We start from the raw sequence: 27,339 nt of genomic DNA, 5'->3' as shown, positions 1-27,339 counted from the left end.
AAAATATTAAGATTAATTACTAATCTTTGCTAATAAAAATAATTAAACCTCGAATCTTTTAATAACACATGGTTAAAAATATTTAAATTATGTCAGATAACAGTTTACGTCAGCGGCCTATCCGTATAATGCCCACGGGAGTTTAGCGTGGTGATATTTTATATACAGAGTGTTCAAGTAATCTTTATATAATTAGTATAATTAAATATTTAAATAAAACTTAAATATGAATAAAAATTTTGTACATAGCTCAACGTTAACGTTAACAGTAGTCATTAACATTCTGATTAAGGATCCTTTAAATTTTAAATCATCATCCTTAATTTAAAAATCACTAGACACTATTCGAAATAAAAATACTAATATGTATACGTATTACTATGTATACGTATTACTATGTACATATATATGTATATATGTTCATAAATAGGTTATTAACGTATTATTATGTGAATAGCTTTCACAATTTGTATAATAACAGCAGAATTCATAATAAAAGTATTTTGACATAAATCTGAAGAAAAAAACGAGTTCCATTTTTGTGTACTTGTACTAAACTAATTTCACATAATCAGCAAGATAAATGTGAAATTATTTTGGATTCCTAATATTGTGCATCAATATGTAGTTCATAACGTTTTCCATGTGTCTTTATATTTATGGTTTTTGAATCAATAACAATATATGTTATAAGTATACCTATTTTTGTTTTCAAATTTATTTTTTGTTTTTAACAGGACGAATGCTTTATAGAATATGTTGATAATGCGGTCAAAGGTGTTCGTTTAACAATTATCATCCTGTTTATAATTATCTTAAGTATTAAAGCGGTGGTGAGTTGAGATAACATTCAGTACAAGACCACGCCCACATTCGACATGTCTTGGCTCTTATTTTTCGTACTCGTGCCGGTATTAGGCTTTTATGGTATGTACATATTTAACGGTTAGGTTATTTTACGAATTACTAGACGTTTTTTTATCACGCCTTTTTCCCGCGATTTAGCGTGTGTTATTATAGAAACGGCCCAGATTATTTTTCCGCGCGCAAAGTTAATTCGCAAATTTGAGAATTAGTCTGAAGCAGAAATATATAAAGTTATTATCTATAGACTCAATCCTTTTGTCAAAATATTTTTACATCTCATCTATAATATTATACATATTTAATTTTTCGATACAAACTTTACTGACAAATTTATTAAAATGATTGCTTTATGATAAAAATGTGGAGGATTATTTTTAATAATTTCTATTCACTCTTCCCTATGTAATGATCAGAGTAATATATACTTACATAGAGGAAAGAATTTTGTTTGTCTGAAACAAATGATTTCAAAATCTACACGACATTATGCCCATAAAAGTATTTATATATTTCCAAAAAAATAATATTATCAACGTAGGATACAAAAAATGCTTACTGCAAATGGAAAAACAACTAGTTTTCCTCAAACAAGTTAATTCTTTTAAGCCACATATAAACATGATAATTACACATTAAATTAATTTATGAGAAACCTTTTTTCGTTAGATAAAATTAAAATGTAATTTGTAATATCTCTCTCCACCGATTAAGGCAAACAATGTTATAAATACTCCTCTATTAAGGTCTTTTTTAAAACTATAGTATAACGAACTATTAAAATAAAAATATAGTTAGACAAAAATCATCAAATCAAAGAACATTTTTTGTAATCATCGAAATATCTGTTAAGGTATTTATATTATCATATATTACAGATAGTTATAATATATTTATTTATATAATTAAATATACACACATCGGACATGTTGACATGTTAAATTCCTTATTTATCTTTATGCACGAGAGAATCACGTGTTTGTATCAACTGACATGCAAAAACAGATGTGGAAAAAAATCTTAAATTGAATAAATTCACAAATGATGTTCTCACAAGTACCTACCTTTCTGTTAAATCAAAGCAATCTTATTAGGCGTTAAACCTTGTCTTAGCTATCAGTAAGCTATCAGTGTTTACGTTATAGTTACTTGAATTAAGCAACTCAAAGCAATGAAGTGAAAAAAAAAATTTTTTTTTGGACTTACTGGAAATAGGATTATTACTTATAGTACGTGGTAGTAACCTTAATATTAAATTCGGAATCAGATTAATGGGTGTAAAAGAAACGATGTGTCAATTAATAATCGACTTAAAAAATGTATTTTTAAAACTTTGATAAAAGGCGCTCTGCACATATATATAAGAAGATATAAAACTTCCTACTAACTGAACTAAACCAATCGATATAATAAAACAATATTTTTAGTTAAACATATTTCATAGTATGTATATTTCTTTTACATATTATTCATGAGTTTTACAAAATCATATTTTTTTATAAATAGCGTATTACAGTTTTGCAGGGAAATTGTATAAACAATGTATTTAGGAACTATGTAGCATTGTATTAATTAAAGTTTTCTTAAATCCAGTAGTTATCCGGAGAATAATACAAATATTTTTATTAATATTGGTACATATTATATTCTTTATTAAGGTACAAGTGCTATATCTCTAAAATAATTTTAATTACATTTAATCCAATTTATTAATACAATGATGAAGAAAATCTGTGTTTACAATAAGGCAATTATCATATGTAAGCAGATAAAGTCGATAAGATGCGGCACGTGTGAAACAACTATACGGAGATCCATTCTTTAGGATTTTATTCTATATTATCTATATATATAATATAATATGATTGTTTAAAAAAATGTTCCACCTCCTTGGTTTAGTGGTTAATTAATAACGAAAAACGGGTTTCAACGGGTACCAATATTAGGGACATAAATAAGTAAATAATAAATAAATAACACATAAATCCTTTGTTATTTACAGAAATGTGGACAATTCTTGGTCTTATTATAATTACTCGTATACGTGTCTCTTGTAATTTCAAGGACTTCAAATTATCTTATAAATTAAAATTAATTAATTCTTTAATTTGTTATTATTATTATAATAATCTACTTTTGTATCGTTGCTAATTAAAATGGAAAATCGAATGGTAATATTAGGTAATTAAAATGTAATATCTTAGCGAGTTAAGGTAATGCGCAGGAGTCAACGAAATAAGGTGTAGTACAATAATTCGTGCGCCGGCGCACGGACGCAAACGAAAATGTTGCTCGCGAGTGTTTTTATACAAATTGTATTTATTTATACAGTTTATTCAGGTAGGTTATATTTTATACAATTCATGTAAAATATATAAATGGCGAAATTTAATTATCCGCTTTTATTTCCAAAATGTAAAGTAAATGTTAAATTTGTATACGTTCCCTTTTAAAACAACTTTATTATTATCGATTAAAGGTAACAGGTTTTGTCGCTGCTATTTTATATGCCAATACATATGTCTTGATAGTAAATATTCTTAAAGAATTACTACCAAGGTGTTTTTTTTTTTTTTTTTTTTAATAATTTTCACTCTACTCCCCTGCCATAGTGTCCAGGGACTTTATATTTCACTGATATTATTTAACGCGTCGGGAATTACGCCCCGACTACATCGGTAATATTTTTATTAACAATATTCATGGGCGAGCCGGGGCGCAATTCCCCGCGAGACCCGCTCTTTCTGTTTTATTTGCCGCCTTTATATATACAACTATTTTTTCACAGAACCGTTCCAGGCACGGTCTGTGCTTTATTAATATGTCCTGCAGGCCGTTACGGTCTACAGTCATCTGTATTTGTTGCTCCAGGTCGTGCCTGGACGATGCGAATATAGGGCAGTGTAGAAGCACATGTTCCACTGTTTGCTCTTCATTACTGCAGGCACATGTTGGGCTTGTCCTAATTTTAAATCTGTGCAGGTAATATGCAAAGGCTCCGTGCCCCGTTAGAATTTGCGCCATCTGGGGTGTGAAACGCTTCTCTTTTACCAATTTATACGCAGTTTTAACATTGCCTATAAATAATTTTGTAGTTCCAGCTGTTTCACCCCCCAGGTAGCGCTCATTCCATACCTCCAGAGTCCTTTGCCTTATCTGATGTTTAATATATGACAGGGGGTATGCAGCGTATTCAGGTTCTGACCTTAGTTTTTCCGACGCTTCTTTTGCTAATGTGTCCGCTCTCTCGTTCCCCGGCGTACCAACGTGCGCCTTTATCCAGAAGAGGCTTATATGAGTTCCTGTTCTCCGGCACTCTTCCAGGCTCCGGCGGATCTCGGCTACCTGGGGATCGAGAGATCGTCCACTCACTATAGCATCTAGTGCTGACTTTGAGTCACTGTATATTTTAACGTCGCGCTTGTTTTTATCCACGTGGCTAGTCGCGTTCCGTAGTGCCATCAGTTCGGCTTGAAATACTGTGCAGTGGGGCGCCATCTTCATTTTCTTGCTGTTTATTTCCATTCCATCTTTCCATTCTGTCCAAGCGGCGCCCACTCCTGTACTTGTTTTGCTGCCGTCCGTATAGATTTGTGTGCCGCCGTGTCTTGCGATTTCTTCCGGATTTGTGAGCATCTTATAGTCAAGTTTTGTTTGTTTCGCCGGGTGTGGGAGATCCACATATCGCACTCTCTTCTCTAATTCCTCGCCCTCCTTCAGTATTTCCGTGCTGACTCCCCTTTTTATCTCGTATAAGGCAGCGGCTTCTTGAATACGTAGGTCTAGAGGAAGTATCCCGGCCAGTAGGGTTGCCGCGTGTAACGATGTCGTCCTATAAGTTTTGGCAATTTTTTGGGCAAAGCCCCTTTGCAGATGGTTTAGTTTTTTCCGTACACAGATTTTATTTGTCGCGGGAGCCCACACCGCGGCCGCATACATTACGATTGGTTCAATAACGGCAGTGTACGTGGTCGCGATAACCTCCTGGTTTAGTCCCCATTCGATCTTCGCGGCTTTAGCCAGCTGTTTATATATCTGAATGGCTTTCCGGCATACTCTCTCCACATGTCTGTTGAATGTGAGTCTAGAATCCAGATCAACTCCGAGGATTCGGATGTGGTTATCCATCTGTATCGGTACATTATTCATATTTAGCCGTGGGGTGTCATATTTTAGTTTGCGAGTCACCACCATGGCTTTGGTCTTGTGTGGCGCAAATTTCAGTTTGTTTAGGATACCCCATCTATGTATCCGGTTCAATGTTAGGTTGAGTTTCTGCTGGATCTCGCTACCGGTTTCTCCTTCCGCTATCAAAACGATGTCATCCGCAAAAGCCTGGACGTACTCACCACTATTTTGCAAGTCCTGGAGGAGCGGGTCCAATATTAGATTCCACATTGTTGGTCCCCCTATTGAACCCTGAACGCAGCCTTTGTTAGTAACTTTTTCAACCGTGTGTCCAGCGTAGGTTAATTTAATTTGTCTTTCATGTAAGTAACTATCCATAACTTTCCTTAGTTTTAATGGGCATTGTTCTTCTGCCAGGCGGACTCTAATTTGCGGCCACCAAGCGCTGTCAAAGGCGCCCTCTATATCGAGTGATACGATGGTTAGTATCTTCTTTTGTTTCAGCTTTGCGCGTATATGTGTGACTGCGTCATATAGGGCGTCCTCAGTGCTCCGCTGGGGCATGAATCCGTATTGGATTTTCGAGGTTTTCGGGACTAGATGCCACTTTAACCGAACGATTAGCATCTTTTCGTATACTTTACCTAGAAGAGGTAGTAAGCCTATGGGTCGATAAGACTTCGGGTTTGAATAATCGGCCTTACCCGGTTTGCGCAATACAATTATTGTAGCAATTTTCCACAATTTGGGGAAGTACCCTAGCTCCAGGCATTTGTTTAGGACGGTGAGGAATAAGTTAGGCGCCGCGTTTATCGCGTGCCAACTTATGTCCGCCGTTATGCCATCTTCTCCGGGGGCCTTTCTGGGGTTGAAACTGAGAGCGGCAGTTTCGAGTTCAGTCATTGTGAAAGGGGTATCATAGACTAAGTTATGTTCCTCTTTGTTTACTGTGTTTGCTCTTCTTCTTACCAATTCGTGGTCTTCAGTTTCATCCTCACTAGTATCTTCCGGGAAGAAAGTTCTTGCCAGGGTCTCCGCTGACTCCCTTTCACTAACATATCTACCGTCCCTGCAAAGTGGTATATCCTGGACTCTGGTCACTGTCCCTCTTATCACTCTATATATACCTTCCCACATTGTCTCTTTTTCCTGTTTCTCACAGAACTTCTTCCAGCTCTCAGTTTGGGCTTGTTTGATCCGGTTTTCATACTCTTGTTTTAATGTAAGGTATTCACCTACGACCTCTGGCCTTCTGCGTGCTGCGGCACATCTTATCCTCCTCTTTCTAGTCTCAACCTGTTTCTTGAGCACCTGTAGTTCTTCGGTCCACCAAGCCATTTTAGTTTTCTTCCCGGTTTTAATTTTTGGAAGGTGTTATAGTTACCCACCAGAATAGTAAGCCGCACCTGCCTGCCTTCTGGCTATATGAGGGTAGGTGGTTGAGCCTCCAGCCTCCTCTAATATAAAAAAAAGAAATTGAAAGACAGAGGAGACAATACGCGCAACGCGAAGTTTATAATTGTAACATTACTTAATTGTTCATTAATAAAGGGAAATAATAATAATACTCAATCATCAATACTATGTAATTAATTAATATTTCTCCAATAAATAACTTTAACATATTTTATTTTTGAAAAATATATTTTTTATTCGGAAGCTTTAAAAAAAATATATATATATATATATATATTATATATCCTTTTTGAGGAAACCACAATGCATTTTAATCTACTAAAAATATCATATTCGAAGCCGACGAATTTACTAAACTTCATTGCACAAAATAATATGATGAAAAAGGAAGTGCATAATGTTGCTACTAATCGAATTTTTCTAGGCAACCCAATAACAGACAAACATAAAAATCACAAAGAAATGCAAGATCGCGAAACGTATAATACGGAAACATTTTTAAATGGTGATAATTAATTTAAACTAATTAAGACTAAGTACATCAAAATACTTAATTAGTTTTTTTAAACATTAGCTCGTATTTAATTACTACAGTTAAAACGAATTAATTTTCTATTCCATAAATAGCATTACATAGGACATTTCTGTGCATACTTGTTCAGTAATCGAAACATCAGTATTTTCTCATTAAAAGACTATACTAGTAGTAACTCATTAAAATAAATTTGCATAATTTATTCTACAGATTAAAGTAATTGCTTAATAATCTAGAATAACATTAATGATATATAAAAAAATACACAGAAATTCATTGAACCATAATTAATGTAAAACCTATTTTAGATAAAAAATACATATTGATTGCTCCAATGCGTCGTAATAAATGTTAATAAATTTGTATGTAGTGTCCTTACTCTAATGACACAACCATTAATGATTTTTAAAACATACATTTCTAAAGACCAGTAGCGTACTCGCGATGGATACGAGCTTCCGAAAATACAGTATCGATTGATAACGTTAGATTTCTATTTACAAAATATTTTTTTATTTAAGATCTATTTTTTTGAAAATATGAAACATTTTAGTTACTTTAAAAGATATACATATAAATTACTTTGATAAACAAATACCTAATTTTTATATTTAAATATAAAAAGCGACAGGAACCTACGATCTCACAACTTTTTTGGTAGAAGTTGCGAGACTGATTTTTACAAGTTACATTTTTGATAGCATGAATTATACTTTTGTCGAATTTGTATTTTCTTAGAATATTAAAGGTAATAAAACTTTATTCATCAAACTTTATCATAAATCGGCTAGTATAAACATAATAGCCGATTTACGGCCATTTTATAACTAATCGGTCTTAGAGATGTGTATGAAAACAAGTATGTGATACAGAAGTCTCTCTCTCATTCTCCGATTGCAGACGACAAGAAGAAGACGACGATAGGACCGACAGCTATTCTCACGATCTCTTCTTTCGCCTCACTCGATTTTCGCAATATTTCTTAAATTATCCTTAAAATATTGAGGAAAATATATTTCTAGTACTTCGACAACAATTTGTTCAATAATCGACAACTTATTAGTTATACAAATCACTTCATTATGAGGATAACATTTGTAAAGGAACGTGCCGATATCTTAAACATCGAATGGTGAAACAGATAAAATTTATCTCTGTATTGGTACATTGTACAACATTGTATGATTCAGTATTTTTCTTAACATGAATATGTTTTTAAATATAATAAATTAACATATTTAGTTATGTTTGGCCCAAAATTGGATAATCCAAATAAACAGTAAACTTTACTTTGCACTCTACTGTATGCCTAAATAATATTTACGAATATATTTTAATAAAGCAATATTCTATACATACATATAGAATTGCCATCAAAAGTTCTTATATGTAACTACTAAACGAATACATCAACCAGCGTTTTTTTTTCTCGATCTCCCTCTCTCACTCTCTCTCAATCGGTCTCAATCGCTCTGTTCCTTTTCTTCAACAAAAACGCAGTACATATTCGTGACGTTTTATCCGTATAAATTTTACCCTCTTTTTGTACAAAAATTTCACTTATATTATAATAAATTAAAGGAAATTCAATATTATGTTTACAGAAGATGCCGTCTCGACGCCGAAGCCCAAGAAAATCCTGGACACCATCATGAGCCCATCCTACATTCCAGCAGAGGAGAAACACGGGTCTTACTGGAAAAAATCTGCAGCCGACACCCTTAAAGCTAAGCTGAAAGAGAAAATAAATACCAACAAAGCCAAAAATGGTATACTTTTCATCGGCGATGGTATGTCACTGGCGACTGTGATGGCTGCGAGAACTTTTGGTGGACAAATGGAGAGAAACTTAGGAGAAGACAATACACTGGAATTCGAAAAGTTTCCGGTGTCTGGATTGGCCCGGGTAAGTCTTACAATTCTTTGATTTAGAAACTAATTCAAATGCAAATCCTCCTACAACTTATCTGCTCATAGTCAGAAGACTGATTGCACGATGCGCTCTTTAAAATATAAGAAATTTAAACTAATTCAGACGCCTTAGAAACGTCAATCTTTCACTAAACTAACTACTCCTGTCTGGTGTACTAAATGGTACCTAACGCACCGAATAGTCTAGAAGTCCTACTAATACTTTCCTATGTCAAAACACTGCATACATAATACTTTGACGTTCGGTATTCAGAATTATCACGAATTATAAAATAATGTTATTAATAGCTTATCATTAATTTAAACTAAAGCAATAATTAACAAAAAATATCTTTAGCGACGTGCCTTTATCCATTGAAAACACCAAGACTTGTTTTTTTATAAAATTTAGTTTAATGTATACACATACCATACCTAAATCGATACACATCTGATTAAATAATAATACAATAAACACCGCTGAAAAAAGAGGACTGTGAACTGGCTGCGAACAATAGAAGTTATGATGCGATTTTGTTTGTTAAAAAGCTGTCATGATAAAGCTGGTTCTTAGCTATAATTGATTAGATCTGATCTGGTATTTCAAGGTCATCAAGTCTTGATGAATTTACTGTTTTTGAACGTATTTTTGAATCACATTTAAGAAAAAGTATAGTACCTCTGAGATACTTTGATGTGGCAAAAACACTGGGAGTTACATAATTATTTCTTGTTTTTAATATTTTTTTTATTATTTATTATTTACTGCCATCGTGTCCAGGGACTTTTTCTATGTCACATTTTATTTCCAAAAAAACAAGAAATACATTTCACCGCTTCCAATACACTATTTCACAAATGACGTGTTACGCGTCGGGTGTTTTTAATATTAACTTTATTTGGTGCTTGCCTTAGCGTAGACATTTTTTAACAAATATCCTTATTCACAACTGCATATTTAAAATCCGACAGAAAGGTCACACAATACCGGTCGGCAGGTTTTTACCCGTTTATGAATACGATTGAACTGTTGAGGAAAATTTAACAAGTGACAAGTGTCTTTAGATTAGCATATCGGTTTTCTTAGAGCTATTTGTTTTAGCAACATGACTTATTTGCATTGATAACTGCAATGACAATTAAAAAATACATTGTCTTAATCAAAAATAGGCAAAACTCAGCTTTCCAATTATCAGGATTCTGATGGGGAGATTCGAATTCCAGTCGGGTATTTTAATATTACGCAAATATAAAGAGAATTTACAGTATCCTTAACCTGCATAGTAATAATAATAACAGCCACACCTAACAAGAAACTATCGCATATTGTCGTTGATGATTGGCACACTTTTATCAATATTTGGATATGTTATGTATGATGTCTATCTCAGATGGTCATAAATGGATTAAGGTTATTGGGGTTAGCCGGCAAACATTTCAATACGAACTAGTTGGCCACGTCGCCATGGCGTCTCGGTAATGGTGGATGGTAAACCTCATGTTTCCGTTGGCGAGTACGTACTAGGTATATACGTTAAAAGAAGGATTTTGGGCTAACAAAGTTCAACTCTTATTGAAAAATCCTTATTATAGTATTGTCTTTTATTAACATAACTTTTACACATTTAAAGAAAAACACTTTTTTAACGGATTGTAGTTATGTATTATTGTAAACTGACCACATGACCACGCACGCTGTAAAGTACGCGAAACGTCGGTTAAATTTAAAATTATGTTTAAATAATTATAAGTTTACAATAATACAATAACTTCAATCCGTTAAAAAAGTGTTTATCTAAATCCTTATCATATTAATATAGCTTTTAAAAATAAAGGTCCTGACACAATAATAAATTGGCAGTTACGTTAAATTCAAATCCAGTTGTTGTCAAACAAGATATTTAAAATCGTCACACTGTTTCGCCGAATCATGTAATCGTCGAATCGGTACCAATTTTTTGCAGATTTTTTGGCCGTGTCAACGACTGATTGATGTCACAATCTTTCGTTTCATAATCCGAAAGTTGCCAATACCGGTTTATAACTGTACTAAAATATATTCTTTGAATTGTTAAGAGCGTGAAGGATGCAGTTTTGTACAGCTTTTTACGAACGTGTATAATGAAAACATGGTAAGACAAACATTGTGTTCCTTGAAAATTTGTCTAAACTGTATTGTCGTCGGAAGTATTCAATTACTTATGTACATAATTCAGTAAATAGCATTGGTAACTAGGATGATAAAGCACTAGTTATTTCTTAGAACAACTGTATAATATTTACAGCAAATTTATTATATATATTTATCAAAAAATTTTTACCACATCATACATAGTACCATTTGTATGGCATATGTTACAATTTTTATCTTAAATGTATGACAATTTAAGATGTAACATAAATGTTAACAAAGAAAATTTAATTAAAACATATAAAATATTTTTAAAAAATAAAAAAAACCCCCATCAAAACAGCAGATTAGGTACGAGGCACTTAACAACGTTTTATTTAAAACTGATCACCCCATTACCGAATATATCTACGACCGAATATTGTTCAACATTATTTCTTTTAAGTTAATAATTTGTTCAGTGTTAGGTATATGTCGTAATAGTAACTATAATTAATAGTCAAATATGTAGTCATAATTTTGTATCACAATATATATTGTGCATGACATGATGTTCATGGAACTAGATTTTATACGGTTTGGCAACGATTGGAAGATTAGCGTACTTTTATACGGTTTGTTGTGTTAACTAAATTGTTCAAAATTCATTAAATTTATCTCTAAACAAGTTTATGCTGTAATGTTACTAAATATACTTTTAGTGATACCTAGGGCTTTTCTACATATAAGGAGTGATTTAAAGTAAAACAAAACAAAAGTAGGTAATTAATATATAAACTAAATAAAAGGAACTAAGACTAATGGAAAACAATTCTAAGAAAACTGTCTAAATAGTTTTAGCTAGTTCAATAGCATTAACATAAATAAATAAGATGTACGATGTTTACTTCTAATTGGAAAAATTAAATCACAAACCGATAATAAAACAAAACGTGGTCCATTCTAAAACCAATAAATACAAGTCGATGTCACAAAAAAAACCAAATAATTCAAAAGCGCTACAAACTCTTTAGGTCTGGGCCTCAGATTTCTGTATCAATTTCATGATTATTTGCATATGAAATAGTGGAGTTGTTTATCAGCCTTCTGTGCCTGACACGCCGCCGACTTTTTGGGTCTAATGCAAGCCGGTTTCCTCATGAGGTTTTCCTTCACCACTCGAGTGAATGTTTAATGCGCTCATAGAAAGAAAGTCAATTGTTACATAGCCGTGAATCGAATCTACTAGATCAGGGATGAGAGTCGCTCGCTGAAGCCACTAGGCCATTGCTCTTATAAAAGGAATGAACGCAACTTAAATTAAATAATTTCATACAAAGTATTTTGAAGGAACTATTTCTTCAGATAGGTTGATCTACTACTCTCATCATGTGATCGTAGATGCCTGGCTGTGCACCAATAGACCTGCTGTCTTGTGCCTTTAACAGGTTCGAACGGTGAAGGAAAACATCGTTAACTGCATGCCCAATAAGTAAATAATAATAAACCCAAACACGTCGGCGTCTATCACAGCATCACTACTTGTCTGTTAGAAAAAAAAACACGTGTGGCACTTGGGGACTGCCGCTGTAAAGCATAGTATTTATAGTCAACTTATGCAATTATAATCATTTATTTACTTTTTATTTATGCAGTATTTTTTCTTTGATATTAATTCAATCTACCACTCTACCAAACAAACACGCCTATATAGTCTGTGTCACTCTAACGCGTACCGGCTGCACCTAATATACACGATAACGTTATCGTGTTAGGTTTTTTTCGTTACGGAATTTCTTGATTCAGTCGCCGCGCTCAAAGCCCGCGATAAAATCTATGCAATAGCTTAAAATGTTCCCCACAACCAGACCTACGAGGTGGTAGCAGTACCGGTTCAATAGTTTTTTTTATTCTGCGTATATATATTGAAATGTATAGTACGTTGTACAAACAACGAGTCTAATTCTACGCTGACTAGTAATAGTATAAACGATAATTAATGAAAAGCAGCCAACCGCAACCAGCGGTGTCACGGACTGAACCGTCATGTCACGTCCAAGGTAATCTTAAAGGCCGCACGTATTCTTCCGTACATTATAAAACCCCCCCAAATAATTGACGGCTTTTGTCAATGGGACCTTGTTTATAAAGGTTTTTTTCGACTGTTCAACTATTAAACATATCCCATCAAATACAAAGAAAAAATAAAAGTCAAAGTGATTTAAAAGTATGGACTTTTTAATGTCCCATGGGCTATACTAGTCGTGTTAGACCTCTTATATAAATATTAGGAACGCTTTTTGTGCTAATCTAAATCACGTTATTTCTCTCTGCCATGTGCGTTAAACAATGTGATATGTAAGCATCAATGGTGCTGTAACAATTTCTCAAATCGATTCGACTTCCAAAAATATTAATAGGCAATTCCAAATTGAACTTATAGAAACGTAAAATGTTACCTTTTTATACGTTTACTGTTAACGTAAACGTAACGTAAACGTAACGTGTTGTTAACGTAAAATCGTTAACAATCTATTTCGCGATTGAGTTCTAATTTAGTATTTTTTATGAAGGATACAGGGGCAGGATTTCACCTGATTAATTGTGTTAAGTAAGTAAGATAAGTGATACCGCCACCCATGGACACTCACATCACCAGAAAGCTTGTTGCTATCCCTTGAAGAATCGGACGCTTTTATGAAAAAGGACCCTAAGTCAAATTGGTTCAAAAATACTTCAGTGTGCCACCAATTGATTTCACATAATTTTGGTAACAAAATAATAATAATAATAATCTTTTTGCTAGGCTTTATTCAAATTAGATTTTTATGGTCAATAATAAAGCTCGCAAGTGCGTTGCCATCCTTTGAAAAATCGGACGCTTATCTAGAAGGACCCTAAGTCAAATTGGTTCAGATATACTTCAGACGGCATAGTGACTGAATTCACATAATATTGGTGCGGATAACAAAATAATAATAATAATAATCATTTTGTAAGGCTTTATTTAAATTAGTTATTTGTGGTCAATAATAAAACCAACAGGATAATATTATAATCATATATATCGTAACTTAACAATGCCATTGAAAGGAAGGAAATTGACTAGGAAATCAAAACAATACATTTCCCAAGGTTGAAGGAACAATGTCTCTGACATCTACCTGTCGAGATGTCAACTATTTTTGACATTCGGACACTATTTGCTCTCATAGTGATGGACATTTATTCTAAAAGCAAATATACGTGAATTATCAGCATTTTAAATATTGTTTTTCTATGGTTTCTTCTTTGGTTAATGATAATTTTCAAGGTTAAACTTTTTATATAGATTTTAAATGTCTCTGTTATATATACCATTTTATTTCATAGCAATATTTTAAACTTCATTCGCTATTAAAATTGTCTTACATCACGTTAGTACTATTAAATATTTTTATATTTAAACGTGAATTTATAACTATTAATGTAGAAACGATTTTTTAACGTTTCGAAATTGAAAATTTATGTAAACAAAGTTGTATACATACTATTTTATAGTAAGTACTACTATAATATTGTTACAAACAAACTTTAAAATTTTTCAATAACTCTGTCCATAGTAGCTAATCTATCAAAAATCAAAAACACAACTACACGCAATTCTCTAAAATTCGCAATATTGGTGTGTTTGACAAATTCAAAAAGGCATTAAAGATGCATATTAGTGTGAACATAGACTAAAATTGAGACGGCTAATGGCGACATGTATCTCACTCGTGTTTATATCTTTATTAATATTAAGTTTCTCATGTAAATAAAATATTTTTTTTGTAATGAGAAATAAAGTTCTTTAAACATAAACTTAACAAGCAAACCGATAGCAAAAATGATTCCTGTAATTATTAAAAGCCGTAAGAAAATGTAAATAAATATACCAGTACAGTTCTATATTTTGTTCATTTGTGCTAATATTATTTGTACAATATAACCAACCCTTTGATGATCTACAGTTTTATATTATACTACAGTATAATATAAAAACTTGGCGATTAAAAAGAGAGGCGGAGAGTTTATTGCCAGTTCTTATCTTCCATTCATCATATTTACCTTGATTTGAGAACTGGCAGTAAATGTAAAATTAGATTCATTTAATATTTCTTTTTTGTGACGTTCATAAGTGTACATTATGTTACCTATATGAATAAATAAATTTTGACTTTGACTTTTACTATAAGGAATGATTTAAATAGATAGTTCTCGTCATTTATGTAGCTTGCACATTTAACAATCAAATATTACTTTCAGACATACTGCATTGATGCTCAAGTGGCTGACTCTGCTTGCACAGCCACGTCTTACCTCACTGGAGTGAAGACCAAATATGGAGTGATCGGTCTTGATGGAAACGTCACAAGAGGGTCCTGTTTCTCCCAGCTCCATAAAGGCAACTGGGCGCCATCTATCGGCCAATGGGCTTTGGCCAGTGGATTGGATGTTGGTAAGTGTAAGATAGCATTAAAGTTCAAAGATAAAATTCAAAGTTTGACCTTTTTTTTCTATCTAAGAAGGATAATATTTTTCTTCAGTGCTTTCTTAAATAAGTCGTTATATCGGACTCTATAAAACTCAGGGTATTGGTACTATATAAAAAACTTCCAATAACGATGCTTGAGGCATAAAAATCCAGTTCCAATACATTTTCAATGTTTGAGTAACACGCGATCCCAATTTTGCGACAGCAGAGCTACAGATATCGAAATTGCATACAAAGATTTTTAATTAACATATCCGTTATTCGTGCTTCGTTTACTTCGTACTTCATGTTACTTCGTATTTCACTCACTCCAGTGAGCTTCCGTCCTGCCCTTCAGGCGATTGACAACCCCGCGACGTCCCAAGCTGAGGTTCAAATCTCACAGGAGACGCCCTGCGCTAGTCGCGTGAAAAACTCTCATTCAGGCCTTGCTTCGCTCGCCAAAACTGCCTGTAAAGGCCCTTAAGTAGTGGCGTAGGAAAGGGGGGGCAGCAGGTCGGTCCGCATCTGGTGTTACCATTTTTCTCAGCTCTATGTAGAATTCGGGGATTCCCGTAAAAGAGCCTGACGCTGTCGTGGGGGATTCCCCGTCTCATAATCGCGATCTTTTAACAAATGATACTTTATCATATAAAATTTATTGCTTTTTACTTTCTATGGGGTGAAACCACCAACTTTCGTACCGGGTGCCACCCAAGGTAGCTACGCCACTTCTCTTCACGCCAGCAACGAGAAGGAAATTTTTTCATTAAAAGGAATATCTATCCGTATGCAATAGTGAATCATTTATTTAATTAATCCAATGGTCACGTGACCAAATAAATTCGATTGGCGATAGCTGCCGTTGAGAATTAAGCGATATAGAATATTGTTTAACATACAGTGATTTTCAAAACCGTGACTACGACGGCGAAAGTTTTACCTATAAACATGCAGATATGATATTTTAAATCGTTATTTAACTCGTGTAAAATTCGTTTTCTCCTGTTGACAAAAATACTTAAAATTATCGCGCATCACCTGTGTACTAACGATGCAAGGAAATTGGCTTCCTGCAATTATATTAAAGAGGTATGCATTTCATAATTGTGTTTGAGTCAGACGTGTGACAAATTAAAACTAAAATCCACGTTCAGTGCCATGTACTTTTCTTGGACGGTAAGAGCGTCGTTGCCATGGTTATTAGTATTGCCAGTAAACAAAATTAACCATTATAACTTGGGGAATAATTAGAAGTCATGCAGGCAAACTTAATATTTTTTTAAATATCCTAATAATTCTAGTGTATAGAAACAGTTCTAGGCTTAAATAAATGTGACACAAAACTTAGGAACAACTGATTTGATAGGTTTCCTGTACTTATGATGTCTTTTAAGACACCTATCAATCTATAAAACTTATAAAAATATATATTTAAGTTGGATTTTTGTTAGATAGTAAAATTATGTACTGTGCGCACTAAGAAATGACGGTAAATAAACAATGTCAGTCTGACATTTAAAAATGTCAGTATCAATTTCAGCCGCGGGCCAAGAAAAGTATGCGGCACTGTAAAGATGGAAGTTAAAATGTCTTCTAAGTATCGATCATTCTGCGCCTGAGCATCATAGTAGTAGGTTATTTGAGACTATTATCTTTCACAAATAGTTTCAAAATTAATCTTGTCAACTTTAGGATTGCTAGTATAAGATAATCATTATCAGATTCATATGAAATGTAAGTCAGGGTTTTACCTTTATCAGATATGTAACCAAAATCTTACCTGTTATATTTGGTAGTTCTTCTGACGACGTCAGATTACGAGGTAGGTAGCACCCGATCATATCTCAGTACAATCGGCAGGGGTCAAGGCTTAATGCATTTTTGACATATAAAAAAATATTTCTATAAAAAATCTTATTTAAAGTAACAGAGGTGTAAGATTTAACGTTACTTACGTTTTAACACCATCGCGGCAACAATTTAATGGTTAGCGTGGACAACGTTAACCTAATATATTTGTATTTATTAACATAATATAAGGGTTGAAATAGTGTAATAAAACTAAGAAATGTTAAGAAGTTTTATTAAATAATATACAACATGTTTTGTTAAATCAGTTTTTCTATTAATATTTCAAATATTAATGTGTAGACTGTGTTACTAGAATTTTCTTTAAAACAATAGAAGAATTTTCCTCATAAGACAATGTGATATTAAAGACGAAAACAGTCAAAAAGTAATTAATTTTCATTGGTAATGACGGCATCCTAGGATTACAAATGAGAATAATAAATTGTATTGTATGAGTATGATGTGTTTTTGAAAAAAAAAAATCTTAGAACAAAGTTTTAAAGACAATTGAATTTAATTCCAATGATAATTAAATTCATTTTAATTGAAATTAATAATGATGCAATATAATAATAAATTTTTTAAGCAATCATTTTAGTTGATAATTCCGGATTTGTCAGTCTTTCACAAAATTAATAAATACATTTTAGAGCAGTGTTGACCTAGTGGATGCAGTAAGATTCTTATTCCTGAGGTCGTAGGTACGATTCCGGGCTGTGCAAAAATGAACTTTCGTTCTATGTGCGCACTTATCATTCGCTCGAGTTTCTTGCCCGTTCTTCTCAGAACAAGGCCTCCTGGTAGTTTTGTGAACGGATTGCGTAGTTTTGCTCTTTCGCGAATTTTGTAAACGTTTTTGACATTCATAATCATGCCCTAACACGCATCTAAACTAAAAAAATGAAATTTGATTTGATTGAACGGTTCAATCAAATCAAATATCCTGAGGAAACCGCGCGGAAATCTTGATCCCAAAAAGTTGACTGCGTGTGTCAGGCACTGTAGGCTTTTCACCTACTTGTCTATTAAACTGATAAATGATTATTAAATAGATTCAGAAATCTGATTCTAAGACTAAAGGTTTTAACGCCACCACGATTATTATTAATACTAAACTTTAATACTATATAAAGATTAACGATTTATATTTTCTATGTTTTTAACAAATTCACAGACTACTGGATACATATCAAGCTTCATACAAAATTTCAATAGTAAATAATATGGCCATGTTAATTTTCATATAAACTACTACGATTGAGATTGGCCGCCATTTTAACTTAGTATGTTTAAAATGTATCATAATTGCAGTGCCATAACGTTGCTTCTCAATTTGGTATTAAAAACCAAGTTGAAATTCTTGAACCTTTGCTTCGTTAATCGCGTAACTGGAGCGGTTTCTGCTATGTAGCCACTTTTTATAAGAAATTACCTAAAAATATTTCTGCATTTTTAGGCTAAGACTGTTTCTATGTAGAACTAACGCCACGCCCAGATCATCAACACGTTACGATAAATTATTTAAATTTAATTTAAAGTAATCATCCAACTATACATAGTTACAATTATAAAAGAAAACTCGATATACGAAGCCAAAACTAATTACATTACAAATGTACGAAACAGATAACATAGTAATTAAGTACACTAAAAAATTAATTGTCACTAATGTATATATTAAGAAAAAATTCAGGTCAGACGGATGCCTATATCTTCAAAAATGTTAGTAGCCCAATACATTGGCAAATTACGTAGATAATACGTGTTCATACTAGACACATGGTACATCCCGGTAGAATGCCACAGCTACCCCAGACCCTCTGTAACGCGGCTTTGTAAGAACTTCTCGAGATGGTTTTAGTGTGTATTCACTCAGTCTCCTGTAGCAGATAGCGGATTTTGGTGTAGGTCGAGTCCAACATACCCCTGCAACTTTTTAGGGGATGCGCAAATATTTCCACCTCGTATATCAAAAAAAAAAGCAACTGGAACTGAATTTATACTTAAGCCTTTCTCGTCAAACTTTATCTATTAGCGAAAATAGAGGCAAGGGAAACTACATAAAAATCCGTGATTTTGACTGTTATCATTGTTTTATAATCACTAGTGATAACAAGCATTATTTAATTTTTATTAGGCTTTGTGACGACTACCCGAGTAACCCACGCCTCTCCTGCCGGCATGTTCGCTCACACATCTGAGAGGAATTGGGAGTCTGATGCTGACGTACCAGATGAATGCATCAGCTTGGGTTGCCAGGATATCGCTAGTCAACTGATAATGGCGAACCCAGGAAGACAGTTTAAGGTATGTATTGTTCGAAATTTGAATAGGTTTTAGAAACAAATGAATGTCCATTACGCTCTTGTCTTTTGTTTCTACACATCAAACATGAATTATTATTTTTAAGGAAAATGTAATTAAAAAAAACAAATTATGTGTGTTTTTTAATATCTGTACACATAACCGGCTTTAGTTTGAACCCTAAAAATAATTAGCTTAGCCATATAATATCAAATTGTTACTGTACGGACTTTTCTTTGATTTAAAATGATATTGAGTCGGTTGATACGCAACCTTGATAGATTTTGTTTAGATCTGTGTTAAAATAAATTATATCTGCGATCACTTCAGAAAAATAACAATACCACATCTAACTTGTACCATTGGTATTTTCCATAAAAACGCTGCTGTTTTCAAAAGTGGATTGACGAACTCATTAACTGTGTCGAAAAGTAAAGAATAAAAACTCGTTTATACTAATTTAAATATTTCAAATAATTTTCAGTAATTTACGTTAATGTATTGAAATTTTGTTTTCATGGCCGTTCAAGGCAGCTTATGTCATGGTGTATTAAAGATATTGTTAACATTTCAATATAATCGTGACTGATATGCTACTGTATACTATATTATATACTAGCTGACCCGGCAAACGTTGTTTTGTCATGTATGTTATTAGGTATTGAATCGTAATAATTATTATGTTTCTTTAAACCCATGACTTTTAAAGGCTCGTAATGTATTTTTTATTTTACTTAGTTAACACTGAAAATATTTAGAAAATGAAAAACGGCTTAATGTAGAAAGTTGCAACCAATTCACAAAAACAAATGACAAATGAATGCAATATACCACATTAGGTTACCAAAGAGTTCTTAATTCGAAATTCAAAAAACTTTTAATATTTAAAATTCTAATATGTAACTACTAAACGAATACTTCAACCAATGGCGTGTATTCTTTCGATCTCCCTTTCTCACTCTCTCTCTCAATCGGTCTCAATCGCTCTGTGCCATTTCTTCGATATTATCGCTGCACATATTCGTGACGTTTTAAAAATAAAGCTAATATTTCACGATGAATAAAAAAAAACATTTATTACAAAAGTCACAATTGAACAAAGAGTTTAAAAGTGTTATAGACGACTTTTATAAGATGTAATTACATTTATTATTTATAAATACCTAAATTGTAGCTTCATTTAAATTGTATAATATTCCAAGAGAACATTTGTTTAAATAAGTCAGAACAATACCTAACTTAAACATAATATAATACGCTATATCGTCATCGTTATGTGTTGTCCGTATCTCAATAATTGAAATCTTATGTACTGAATCCTGAATTAGTTAAATAATATTTTGTCCTGTTCTATCTTTACAAAGTCTCATAAGAGTTAAGATAGCTAATGCTAAAACATTTGATCTATATTGCTTTTAAATAAGGTTTTTTATTATATTGTTGGGTGATTTAGTTAAAAACATACCACGTGGTATTAAAATAAAAGAATTTCTGAAGAACTTTTCTTTTATTTCTATTAATACGTTTGCAAATGAATAATTAATTTATTAATTTTACATTCTGCTTTTTTAAAAGTCAATATCATACCTACTTTTATATTAAATCGGCTGCTTTATCACTAATAAATTGAACAACCAAGGTTACAAAATGAATCACTTTATTATTTACTTTACGGAAATTTTTTAAATAAACGAAATGTAAATTCTTTAAATTGATTTGACTAAGACAATACATTATTTATTTACGTTTTATATATCCTATCTTCTTCGATGTAGTTCAATTCTTGTATATAATTAATAACATTTCAAGACATAAGGATAATTAATGAACTAATTTTAGAGAAAGCATTGTTGGTTGCCTTTTTCGAATCTAATTCGCTGTTTTGCTGATGATTTCTTTTTTCTTTAAGTACCAAAAATTCTTGGTAATTTTATTTTATTGTGTGTTTGTCGCATCGTGTATATGTTTTTCGAAGGATTTCGTAGCGAACCAATTCTTAACTCGGCAACGAACTAACGATCCCTTACAGTGCCCCTCAACACTTTTAAGTATAAATACTTATCACTTCACATCAGGAGATCGTACTGCCCCTTTGTTCTGTAATAGCCTCCAGCCTTCTAGATCAACCTCAGGCACAGAGTAAAACGCTATAGGACAAAATACTGATTAAAATTCTGATAGTCAATTTAATAGCTATTAGAATTTTATAGCTTTTTGAAAAGGCAATGCCATGATACGTATTATCATTATGAGGTGATTAAACAAAATTACAATACCACGATGCGCGTTTAAGGTATATGCTATTTTTTAAATTTAGACATAGAAATATTATTTTTTTCAAACAAAACACACACACACAAAATAACAATGATCAAAGAGAAAAAATTTAATAAAAGATATTATGAGAGGTATATAATTTTTTTCCTTTTTCCAGTAGGCAATGGATAAACGTTTGATTTATCAATGGCCGATAAATGTCTATGTAAGATATTAAAAATACAGCCAGTACAGTTAAATTGTTTAACGTTTCTTAAAAATGGAGCCGGACACATTTATATGTCTATGATAAAGATAAATAGCTATCATAGTATTTGATCACAGAATTTTTATTTGCGGAGAAAGTATATTTCAAAAAATTCCAGGTTATTCTTGGAGGTGGCAGACGAGAGTTCCTACCTAATATTACAACTCCTTTGAACAATTATACCGGAAGACGCAGAGATGGTATTGATTTAACAGACATGTGGCATGTTGATAAGATGGAGAAGAATGCCACTCATCAATACGTGACAGATAGAAATGAACTTATGAAGGTATGTGATTGTTTATTTTGCGATTGTCATGTGTTTTTGTGTCTCAATGTGCTTGGGAAGGCTTTCCGAAGGAATTATTTAAACACTAGGAGTATTAGTAGAGTGTCTTTGAATTCTAAACACAATAATGTAATATAATAGAGTTCTTTTAAATTATGCTATATTTTGGTAAGTTATTTAACGGGATCTGGAATCTTGTACTTCTAATTTATTTTGCATCAAAAATTTATTTAGTATGTTTGATTTAAGTGTAATTTAATTAATTAAATTCGACTTATATTACAAATATAGAAATAAGTCGATTTAAATTATGACTGCAATCTTGCTATATAAATTATAACAGGCGCAAAAAAATATACATATTATATCAAAGAATTATAGAACATTTGCTTCTGTGATAGTCTTTTACCGAGTGTAACGCATAATTTCTGTATTATTTATTTTAATAGCTTTTTAAAGTAGGACAATGTCAAACGATTTTCATGCACTGTTCTATAAAAAAAGGAGAGAAGCTTTAGAAATCCCAAGGTAGGAGAGTTTTGATGGACGAAGGAGATCCAAGACTATACCGGAAAAACTAATTTATATTATTTCTTATTCTTATTTAACGTTTTACTAGAAGCTCAACTTTTAAATTGATATAAGATGTTTTAAATCAAGATCATAACTGATCTGTTAAGACGTAAGATTTTTAAGGAAAGTAGTAAAGCAATTAATATTTCCAGGTGTTCAATTCAGACGACCTTCCAGAATATCTGTTAGGCCTCTTCCAAGATGACCACATGGATTACCACCTACAGGCATCCAATCAGCCGACATTGGAAGAGATGGTGGAGGTTGCGATAAAAATGCTTAATCGCAGTGAGAAAGGATATTTCCTGTTTGTTGAAGGTACTATCTTTTTATTTCCCTGAATGGTTTAGATTCACAAATCAGATGGCCGGCAGATGGCGCTGCATTTGTCACTTTCATACTTTGTTCAATATCCTAATCACTTGTAACATGCAGGACAACGTCTGATGAGTGCGTTAGTTTACAATATATTATAAACAAAAGCATATACATTTTTAAATGAAAGTTATTCACTCTCAAATATATGTGTTTTTAACGAGACATCTACTTACGATATGTTACTAAATCTGTTGAAATAGATCAATCAACCAATCTAAAAAATCAATCAATTCTAACTATTTTTTGCATTTGCATAATATATTTTAAATTCTATTAACGCTATCTATTGTAATGTTAATAAATACAATTGCGTAGTGTTAAAAGCGCTGAAGGTTAAAAATATTAAACAATAAGGCATATGAAAAGTCTTCACCGTGACCAATAGAAGACAACTTATCATGGGAAAATAAAACAACCAATTTTAACATTAATTTTGTGCGTTTCAGGCGGCCGCATCGATCACGCACACCACGACAGTTACGCACATTTAGCACTCGACGAAACAGTGGAATATGCGAAAGCAGTGAAAAAAGCCAAGAGCCTAACTAACCCCCAAGATACGCTGATAGTGGTCAGTTCTGACCATGCCCACACTATGACAGTGGCTGGCTATCCCTCACGAGGAAATGACATATTAGGAGTAGTTGATACAGCGAGAGGCATGGACGGAAAGCCTTATACTACGATAAGTTATGCCAATGGGAAGGCCAAGTCGTTGGAGGAAAGCGGCAGAGTGGACGTAACGCTTCATAGTGAATTTTCTAGTAGTAAGTATATTAATAATAATTTATATATTTGCAAGAATATGGTAAAAAAACAATCTAAACTTCTTATATTCTGTCACTCATGAATTTTACGTAGTAGTTACATATTACATTACATTATCATATAATCATATCACTATGTAATGACATTAAAATATATTATAATATAATCAAAATAATATAGATAAATAACATATATAAATGTGATAAAAAAATCTTATAAATGTTTTTAGTAAATTAATAGAAACCATGATTGTCTGTTTATAAAAAAAATAGCAATTTGACATTAGAAATGACATCGATACATAGTTAAAAATAAATCAATCTTATTGCACCATTTGAAATCAAGTACTATTCCTTATCTGTCTCTATTCACGACAGCGTAAACACACTTTGACAGAAAGAGATTGCTTCGGTTAATTTGCGCAAAAATACGGATTTATCTTTTATTAATAATAGAGTTAGTCTCCACGATTAAAAGGTGATATCAAGCCTTAAATAGCATTCTTAAATGCTGGACACCAAATAGTAATTAACAGTTTTGTGTGTCAAAGTGACAGTTGACACATTAAACGACAATTAGCATTCTTTGACTATTTGCTTTTTATACGTTTTTGAACATGGCCATGTACATGATGAAAATATTAATATTATCTTACCTGTCGGCAATTAACAGAAAAATTCTTTCGTTCTTATCAAATAACATACAACATTAAATTATTTAGTTTCAATAAATACTATTAAAAATCCTTTATATTTAAAAAATACTTTTAATTACAGAAGCATTAGACTACTCCTACCCGAGCCTGGTTCCCCTTGACTCCGAGACTCATGGAGGTGAAGACGTACCAGTTTACGCATCAGGACCATGGCAACACCTCTTCACGGCCAGCTATGAACAATCCGTCGTTCCGCATTTTATGGCATACGCTATGTGTATTGGTGAAGTAAAACATGAAAACTGCGAACCAAGAATGAGTCATAGGTCCTTTTGGACCTCTGACAGTATAGCGAATAAACCAAATAAGTATTTTGTAATTTTAACTTGTGTGATACTTGGCTGTGTTAGATTATTAGGTTAGATTAGACAACGCCATCTAGATCTTATAAGGGTACGATTCTGACACATTGCACAAACTATTTTGACACGTTTTTGACATAGGTACGCGAGTGACAGGTATAGGCTCTTTTCCCTTAGTTTACAACATAGACTAAGTATATACTGGCGTATATACGCCATAGACTTAGTATATACTCCAGTATATACTAAGTCTATGGTTTACGAAAAGTTTTGTTAAGTATTGCTAGGAACTCTAAGGTTTCATGAAGAAAGATCAAACAATAGTTAATAATTATAATCTTCGACCAATTTCACGATTGGTCAAAACAAATTGTTGATTCTTTACTTAAAGAATCAACAATTTGTTTTAGTAACTTAAAACACTTGAACAATCAATAACACGCCGATCCTGCAGTAATTACTTTGTTATACATATTATATTAAGTAATCGATACTTTACTTGAAAATCGCGATCCAATAAATGATACGATCGTTTTATATAACTTGACGATGCGGCATAATATATTATTGTACTTAAATCTCGAATACATTTAGCGTAAGTATATATAATGTTAATTTAGGCTATAAACTTAATTTATTGTTAGAACTGTATAATAGTATGACATGAAAATAGCATTTACAACGCGTTTTCAACAACTAAATTGTTGATTATAAAATAATGTTAGAGCGAACTAAATTTTTCTCAAAATCTTTTAAATGTCTTCATCTCTAGAGAGTAAGAAATTTCCTAATATAATATATTTCTATCCCTATTCCTATACATTCATAGGGGATCCACCGTCTCGTAGGTCCCGCCCCTACGCTTTTGTTTCAGTTGCGATCTGAAGCTGGATTTCTATGATGCTCTTGTAGGTAACACATGTCTGACCTGATTTCAGGTTAAACCTGCAGCTATACAAGATAGGTTGTCCTAACATTTACTGCAATGACATTTAACACTTATTCAAACTATTTTGAAGACTTTGACAATGCTATAAATAAACGCATAATTATTTACAAATAAACGCGTTTTAAATGTTCTTTTTTAAACAATATATTAGCAAGATTTTATCCTTATTTGTTTAGTAAATAAAATTTATTTTACCAAAACACATAACTGGGTAGCCGAGTTGAATTTTGAAAACTCGAGTCTGCGTATGCATACATTCGTTTGGTGCAACTCGCTTTGAGACGAAATTAAAACGTTTCCAGTCCAATTCATTGATATGTCTAGGTAATCCAGGATGTATACTATTTTCACCAGGAAATCAGGAGTACGCGGGGTTTTTGTAGCACACACTCGCACACACTCGCACGCACTTGCACGTCCAAAACTTTTAAATAAGTTCTGGCTGATATACTATTTATTTGACTAAAAGTTGGAATATTAAAAATATATATATATATATATATATATAAAGTTATAATATTATTATTGTAGAATTAAGTCGGTGCTGAAATTGTAAATATCTAAATGATCCAAACCAACAATAAGATGACTAAATTATCTTTTAATTTGACTAAAATGAAATTGTATACAAAATTCATAATCAGGATTTAAATAATGTATTAAATAGTAATAGTTAATAAAATATATTTTAAGAAACACCTTTTTCTATTTTACTGAAGAACCATTTGAAAGATTATTATATTTTGATTGAAACAGCCTTCTAATTATGTAAGCATATTTTTGAAATGAATGAACACTAAATAGGGAATTTTTATACTGACCCGTGATTTTACATTTAGGCAAATTAAAGTAAAATTAGGCATAACTGTTCAAAGATAGGATCTGATTATAGCGCCCTCTAGTATTAATAGTGCAAATCATAATATATTCTTCAAATATCATATCTGTGGTTTCATATAGTGATCCCAGTCTTTCATAGATATCGCTTCTTACATGTATATTTTTATTTCACATTAAATAAATTTTCTAAAAAGAATGTGCACCATCTACTATATAAAATAAAAAGGCTAAATATACTTATTGCATAAAAAGAATTGTTGGCCTTAAAAGCAGTGTTGGCCTAGTGGCAGCGTGCTACTCTCATCGTAAGGTCATCAACATTAACTCATACTGAGATCCGATCCCCAGTTGGGTACCATTGGACTTTCTGTCTATCGGGGCATC

The 27,339-nt window shown here is 32.4% G+C and overlaps 1 protein-coding gene across 2 annotated transcripts; it reads left to right on the top strand.

Moving 5' to 3' along the window:
- The first annotated feature begins 854 nt into the window (after window positions 1-854).
- On the top strand, window positions 855-27,019 carry LOC111004122 (membrane-bound alkaline phosphatase). Of its 2 annotated transcripts, none has more exons than XM_022274982.2 (8): window positions 855-927; window positions 8,548-8,849; window positions 15,252-15,444; window positions 19,451-19,620; window positions 22,260-22,430; window positions 23,156-23,321; window positions 23,828-24,148; window positions 24,926-27,019. In XM_022274982.2, the coding sequence occupies exons 1-8, from the start codon at window positions 879-881 to the stop codon at window positions 25,225-25,227; spliced, it is 1,674 nt and encodes a 557-aa protein (XP_022130674.2). In that variant the 5' UTR covers window positions 855-878; the 3' UTR covers window positions 25,228-27,019. The 2 variants fall into 2 exon arrangements, with proteins under 2 accessions (XP_022130674.2, XP_022130673.2); XM_022274981.2 differs by lacking the exon at window positions 855-927 and adding an exon at window positions 3,087-3,204.
- Window positions 27,020-27,339: the final 320 nt, after the last annotated feature.

The sequence above is a fragment of the Pieris rapae genome, chromosome 4 (assembly GCF_905147795.1).
Source record: "Pieris rapae chromosome 4, ilPieRapa1.1, whole genome shotgun sequence".
Classification (NCBI taxonomy): Eukaryota; Metazoa; Arthropoda; class Insecta; order Lepidoptera; family Pieridae; genus Pieris; species Pieris rapae.
This window is presented reverse-complemented; position numbering and strand designations above follow the sequence as displayed.